We start from the raw sequence: 7,595 nt of genomic DNA, 5'->3' as shown, positions 1-7,595 counted from the left end.
CGTTGTTTATCTTCGTGTACGTTGTTTGTACGCCGCCGCCACCGCGCCAGGGGATACACCCGCGTAACGGTAGCCGCGAAGCCGGGAGCGTTTATCCAGCGAGAACGATACTGGCCACATTTGGCTCCTAAATCGATCGAATTTCTCCATTACCGTCATAGTGCGCGTTTATTTACAACCTGTCGCTTGCGTATAACCTGTCGCGGCCCGTGAAATCCCGCGTAGAGCCCCGCGCGTCAGCTGGCACTTTTCTAATAGCACTGTTGTAATACCGACGATAATATTTCGTGCGCAATTCTATTGGCAAAATAGACGCGACGAGCGTTCTTCCGCGGGACAGAGATCTCAATCTCTATTTTTTTTTTATTCCGTTATCGCATATGTGTATATGTGCGTGTATATGGGTATGTACGTATGTATGTATGTAAAAACATGTAAATATCTTATAATTTATAAGTTGCGCTATTTAAACACGTGTGATTCTCCTTGAGCTGTTTATCTCATCGTTCCTTCGTCTTTCCGGTACATTTGTTTAATACTTCTATATATAACTGATTATCTCAGACAATTTTTGTTTTAATTAGTTGATTCCAAAAAAAATATGTTCCCTGTTTACTTTATGCAACTTGAAAAATGTGTTTGTAAAGTGTTTAAATAAAACATTATGCTAATTTTAATGAATTGGGTAGAATTCATTGTTTATCGCAGGGTGGAGCATACGAAATATCATGACGTTTGTCACTTTTATGTTTATCACTGATGTAATACTCTCTAAAACTTTTAGAATGAACCTCGTTCTGAAGAGTAAAATCTCTTAAAGTTATTCTTTTTTTTAAGACTCAATTTTTACTCTTTAGTGTGAGATTCTACTTAAAAGAATTTAGATAGTACAGAATATGTACATAATTGGAATTTTTTTTAAATATTTAATACCAACGTGCAGATGTGTAGAATGCAGCTTAAAAAAGTGTCATCAATACTTCGATAATGATATAATCTTGAAATTTTATGAGATATCTTTTATGCGATAAATTCTGTCACTTGTATTACACTGGATCGCATATTAAAAACTATTTAATATAAAGTATTTTAATATAATAGTGTAATATAATCAACTTTGACAATAAAATAATGTATGTAGATTTTGTTAAACAACGTGACAATGTTATAGGGTATTTAATCGTTTAAAATATTTACATGCTTCTACATTTTGCTAATTTCATGTATTTATAATAGCTTTCAGTATACATACATTAATGTAGTAAATATCACTGCAAGTGACGAATTCGAGTTAAATAATCCAATATTTTATGCGCCACCCTGTATACAAAAGAAACGAAACTGTCTTCAAGTTTCTCTTTTATCTCCATCTAAGTTTCAAACTGTGATTCTGCCGGCATAATGCAACTGTATTATAAAATCTGTATTGTAAATGTCTTGGACAGTAACGACAAGTCGTCAATAAAGATTTACGTGGCACCGTAAAAAGTGGATATATTGTTACTGAAACTTTTTTAGACTTGTACCTAAATGGAAGTCTTAAGAGACGGCTTTAAACAGTGTGACTAAGAATGGATCACATACAGGAAGTACGGCAGCTGGAGTTGCTATGCAAGCAATTGTACGAGTCGCAGGATTCAGCGCATCGCGCAGAGGCAGAAAAAGCCCTGGTCGCTTTCCAAAATGCACCAGATACTCTTACGAAGTGCCAGCTTCTCCTGGACCGCGGAGACTCTGCGTATGCTCAATTATTGGCTGCTACCACCTTGACGAAGCTGGTATCACGTTCGGCACAGGGACAACTTACGACAACACTCAGCTTACAACAGAGGCTTGATATACGTAAGTGACAGTCCATTCTGTTTTGCTAGGTGAGATAAAAGAGATGTGTCTCTTGAGATTTAAAGATTGAGTGTTTCAATTTGTTTAATATGTTTGCAGGAAATTACGTACTCAACTACTTAGCAACACAACCAAAGTTACCGAATTTTGTGATACAGGCTTTGGTTACACTATTTGCGAGGATATCAAAGCTTGGATGGTTTGATTCCGATAAAGAGGAATTTGTTTTCAGGAATGTAGTCAGCGATGTAGCCAAGTTTCTTCAGGTTTGACATACTTTATTCAATGTTCCTTACACGTTGCATTTCTCTATGTGCATACATTATTTTTTTATTTATAATGTTTTATTACAATGATTAAAGGGGTCAGTAGAGCATTGTATGATAGGAGTACAGTTGCTTTCTCAATTGACATGTGAAATGAATCAAATATCGGAAGCCGATGCGAACAGATCTCTGACAAAGCATAGAAGAATAGCGAGTAGCTTTAGAGACACACAACTATTTGAAATATTTAGATTATCATGTACCTTATTAAGCACTGCTCGCGAGAATTGTAAAAATTTAAATTTCAACGATGAGGCGCAGGTATGGTATTGTAATTACATACAATTAATGATTGTTTGCGTTGTATAAATTAATGCATCGTCTGTATATCTATTTTTTGCAGCATGGTTTGATAAGACAATTGTTAAAGCTTGCACAAAATTGTTTGACATTTGACTTTATTGGTACATCAACTGATGAAAGTTCGGATGATCTTAATACAGTACAAATCCCGACAAGCTGGAGACCTGCGTTTCTGGATTTTACTTCGTTGAAATTGTTTTTTGATCTATATCACAGTCTACCTAATACGTTATCGTGTTTGGCACTCTCATGCCTGGTTCAAATAGCATCAGTCAGACGAAGTTTATTTTCCAATACTGAAAGGGCAAAATTTCTGACACACTTAGTCAATGGTATTAAGCATATACTACAGAATCCTCAGGGTCTTAGTGATCCAGGAAACTATCACGAGTTTTGTAGATTATTATCTCGACTGAAAAGCAATTTCCAACTTGGCGAGTTGGTTTTGGTAGAGGATTATCCCGAAGCAATACAACTGATCGCAAAGTTTACAGTGCAAAGCTTACAAATGTGGCAATTTGCGCCAAACAGTCTGCATTATCTTTTAACTCTGTGGCAGAGAATGGTATCTTCAATGCCGTATGTAAAAGCTGGTGATCCACATTTATTGAATACGTACACACCGGAAGTTACAAACGCGTACATTACGTCGAGACTTGAGTCGGTAGCAGTAGTGGTCAGAGAACGCTTGGAGGATCCATTGGATGATCTAGGAGTGGTTCATCACCAGTTAGAACAAATATCAGTCATTGGTAGATGCGAGTATCAAAAAACCTGCACCTTACTAGTCCAACTATTTGATCAAGCTGCAAGAACATACCAAGAGCTAATGACGCAAACGGTATCACCAACGCAACAGATTGACATTGCAATTCAAGAAGGACAACTCACATGGCTTGTATATATCATAGGTAAATGGAATATATTAATGCATTTTTCTTTTAAAATATTAAAATATATTAAGGCATAAACTAACAATATTGTATTAATTAGTATTGTATTAATTTTTTATAATTAGAATATTAAAATATATATTAACAATACTACTCAATTCTTTTCTCATTATCTTTTATAGGTGGTGTTATCGGCGGAAGAGTGGCATTTAACAGTAATGAGGAATTTGATGCTATGGATGGAGAACTCGTTTGCAGAGTGCTTCAATTGATGAATCTAACTGATTCAAGACTCGCGCAAGGGGGCTGTGAGAAACTGGAATTAGCGATGTTGAGTTTTTTTGAGCAATTTCGAAAAATCTATGTTGGTGATCAAGTTCAAAAAAATTCTAAAGTGTACAGGAGGTTGTCTGATGTGTTGGGGCTTAATGATGAGGCGATGGTACTCAGCATTTTTATTCGAAAGATGTAAGTGGATTTGTATGACACTTACGAAATTTCCTATGCTATGAATTAATGCTGAATTATAATTTACAGAATAACGAATTTGAAGTACTGGGGTAGGAGTGAACAAATTATTTCCAAGACACTACAACTTTTAAATGATTTATCAGTGGGTTATAGTTGTGTTCGTAAGCTCGTCAAATTAGAAGAAGTACAATTTATGCTCAACAATCATACGGTACTATATACTGATATCTATTACCGCTTAAGATTTTGTATAAATAATGAGTATAACTTCAACCTTTCTTACATAATAATTAAATTAAAAAATAATTAGATTTTTTTTTATTGATGTAGCGAGAACACTTTCCATTTTTGGGAAACAATGTTGCTGTGACAGAAATGCGTTGTAGATCAATGTTTTACACATCTCTTGGTAGGTTATTGATGGTAGACTTAGGTGAGGACGAGGAAAGGTTTCATACCTTTATGTTACCTCTTACAGGTAAGAAAATTTAATTAATTAATTTTTTTTAATATATGTGACACTTAAGTTTTTATATATAATTTTAGGTGCATTAGAGAGTCTCGGTCAACTAATGGGTGCTGCAGATACACCTCTTTTTGCAGCAGAGGAAGCAAAGAAAGCGTTGATTGGTTTAGCGCGAGATCTTAGAGGCTTAGCTTATGCATTCAATACCAAGACATCCTATATGATGCTTTTTGATTGGATGTACGTATATATAAGATACAAAAGTATACAAATATTTACTATTAATCATTTGTGAATATCAAAAAACAATTATTTTTCTTTACTATCGATATTTTCTCTGAATTTAGATATCCGAATTATACACCGATTTTATTACATGCTGTGGAGTTGTGGCATCACGAACCGCAAGTGACAACGCCCGTCCTGAAGTTATTTGCTGAGTTAGTACAAAATAGAAGTCAACGATTACAGTTTGATGCATCGTCTCCAAATGGGATACTGTTGTTCCGCGAGGCTAGCAAAATAATATGTAGCTACGGCAATCACATATTAAACGTTGAAGTACCTAAGGATCAGATTTATCCTTTAAAACTCAAAGGAATAAGTATATGCTTCAGTATGTTAAAGGCAGCCTTGTGCGGAAGTTACGTAAATTTTGGAGTGTTTAGGCTATATGGTGATGAGGCGTTAGACAATGCCCTTAATACATTTGTTAAATTACTTCTTAGTATTCCACAAAGTGATCTCTTGGTAAGTATATACATTAGTCACAATATTTTATTTATTTCATTTATTATTCAAATAATTTGCTTTTTGATAAATCAAATTGTATCAGTAGTATTGATCAATTACTATATAATAGTAAAAATATTTATCTTATATTGTTACTTTTATTTTGTTAATATATTTTACATTGGTTTTCACAGCATTATCCAAAACTATCGGCAACATATTATTTGTTACTCGAATGTCTGGCGCAAGATCACATGGTCTTTTTATCTACTTTGGAACCTAGGGTTTTTCTGTACATCCTTTCCAGTATCAGCGAAGGCCTTACAGCACTAGGTGCGCAAAAAGACTTCTATACAGGTCTGTGCGGCTGATTCTATCTTGCTACTACTCTCTATATCCTCAATGCCATATCTTTAAATTAAAATTATTTTAATACTTAGACGAATATCTATGAGTTAAAAAAAGATGTTTTTCTTGGTTAATGTTTCTAGAAAAATTTTTTTATAGTTTACAAAAAATAGAAAGAGGATTAAAGATATTTAATATGTATCGTAAGCAGAATTAAACGTACATTAATAATTTATTTATAAAGTTATATTAAAAGAGTAAATTCAAAAAGAATTTATTCAATAGAATATGTTATAAGTATATACAGGACTAAAAAGTTATTATAAATTTTCCTTTGAATTATCCTTTGAACATATTTCATATAAACATCTATTTCACTGTTACGAGCATAATCACTTAAGATTATAACATTAATCTTTTTTATACATTAGAATTTTATATTGGTTTTATAATATTTGCTTTTTTGCATTATCGCTTGGAATGCAAATTTGCCTATAGAATTAGTCATTGCGACAGTTCAAAATGCAAGGAACAGACGCATATTTCAAGTACTTTATTATGCACAATGAAGAAAATCACTGAGAACACTTTATGAATAACATTGGCTATAAGAGGATTGGAGTGCGTGGAGTCTGGACCCTAAATATGATAAAATGCAATACGCAAGAACCACATAGCTTGTATTCTCTATAATATGTTCTATGAGTGTTACGCAATTTTCTGTTTCTATTGAAACGAAATTGAATAATGGGTCTGACACAAATAATCAGCCGCACAGCTGATATATTACTAAATACATTAACATTGAGTTAGATTATGTATGTTTTATATAATAACTAACGTACTAATTGCAGAGTTGCATGTATTAATATTGATATGCTTGAATATTTTTAATAGTCATACGCAGTATAAATAATTTCAATTGAATATATATATATTACAGGGGACATCCTATATGCGTGCGTGCGTGCGTGCGTGCGTGCGTGCGTGCGTGTGTGTGTGTGTAATATATTAAAATTTTTGTAATAATTATAAATAGATATATGAAATAATAAAAATCAAATTTTTTAGATTTTATACAGTTGCGGTTAGCAACATTTTTAAGTTGATAACGATAATTGTGATTTTGTATAGAATAATATATTTATATTATAATTATGTATTTATGTAGAATATCTTTAAAATTTCCTTTACTTAGATTTCTGTAATAATTTTTATTAACATTATATGTGTTTATTAAATTACAAAGTATTAAATTATACAGAGAAGCAGGTAAGTTTTATTAATAAGATCGCAATGCTGGTATTTTGGTTGCACGTATTTTTTATTATGCTGGGATTTTAAGGATATACATATATTCATTTCTTTTTGACAATAAAAACTGAAGTAAAAATAAAATCTTCTGATTTCAGATACTATGGTTTGTACCGGTTGCTGTGCAACTCTTGATCATATTGTGACGTATTTGTTTAAACAACTTTATCAAAAAGGTACATTAATTTAACAATTATTAATAAAAATATAGCGTGTCTTCTACGAAATTGTATTAATTCTTAATCAGGCAAAAGCATTATCTAATCGGAGAGTTTGGACTTCAGATGTCTCTATTATTCTTCAGACAAAATTTGAAACAAATCACAACTTTCAATATTAGAAAATGATGGTAAAATTTATGCTTAGCAAAGTTTGTCCAATCAGGAGGTCAATCATGTAACTTTTTTTCCTAGGATGGAAATGTAAAAATGGAAATTTTTCTATATGTTTACATGTTTATATACCTATAAATTTTCATTTTCCAGTTTCCACTTTAGAGAAAAACTTATATGATCGCGCGCGGTATCTAAAAATTTAACATCATAAAACATTTGAAAAAAAAAAAAAGTATCGCAAAAATAATGCCTTCTGGATTTTTGAAACCATTCTTGACTGTTAAGGATTGATACAAGAAATTATAAAACATATATAGTACTAATATTATATATATATGTTTTCAGGATATCCAGGAAGGAAAAATGCAGTTGTTCCTGGAGGAGGAGAATTATTTTTACAAGTTTTAAAACAGCATCCTGAAATACTTCAACAAATTTTAAGTACTGTTTTAAATGTGATAATGTTTGAAGATTGTAGAAACCAATGGAGCATGTCTCGTCCTTTATTAGGTCTCATATTATTAAATGAAGACGTAAGTTTATATCGATGGTTTCTTTACAATGT

The 7,595-nt window shown here is 32.4% G+C and overlaps 1 protein-coding gene across 2 annotated transcripts in view; it reads left to right on the top strand.

Moving 5' to 3' along the window:
* Positions 1–7,595, top strand: part of LOC108748362 (exportin-7) — a 9,347-nt gene that overhangs the window by 1,095 nt on the left and 657 nt on the right. The window contains exons 2-13 of one of the 2 annotated variants that reach the window (XM_018486476.1): positions 1,519–1,842; positions 1,942–2,108; positions 2,205–2,429; positions 2,512–3,382; positions 3,547–3,832; positions 3,902–4,046; positions 4,166–4,313; positions 4,382–4,541; positions 4,649–5,051; positions 5,228–5,366; positions 6,794–6,871; positions 7,376–7,563. In XM_018486476.1, the coding sequence (XP_018341978.1) occupies positions 1,572–1,842; positions 1,942–2,108; positions 2,205–2,429; positions 2,512–3,382; positions 3,547–3,832; positions 3,902–4,046; positions 4,166–4,313; positions 4,382–4,541; positions 4,649–5,051; positions 5,228–5,366; positions 6,794–6,871; positions 7,376–7,563 (3,081 nt within the window). In that variant the 5' untranslated portion in view covers positions 1,519–1,571. Of the gene's footprint in view, positions 1–1,518; positions 1,843–1,941; positions 2,109–2,204; positions 2,430–2,511; positions 3,383–3,546; positions 3,833–3,901; positions 4,047–4,165; positions 4,314–4,381; positions 4,542–4,648; positions 5,052–5,227; positions 5,367–6,793; positions 6,872–7,375; positions 7,564–7,595 lie in introns of those variants that run through there. The other variant, XM_018486475.1, reaches the window with a different exon arrangement.

This window comes from Trachymyrmex septentrionalis, unplaced genomic scaffold (genome assembly GCF_001594115.1).
Source record: "Trachymyrmex septentrionalis isolate Tsep2-gDNA-1 unplaced genomic scaffold, Tsep1.0 scaffold22, whole genome shotgun sequence".
In the NCBI taxonomy this organism is placed as follows: Eukaryota; Metazoa; Arthropoda; class Insecta; order Hymenoptera; family Formicidae; genus Trachymyrmex; species Trachymyrmex septentrionalis.
Note: the sequence above shows the minus strand (reverse complement) of the source record. Positions and strands in the feature narration are given on the sequence as shown.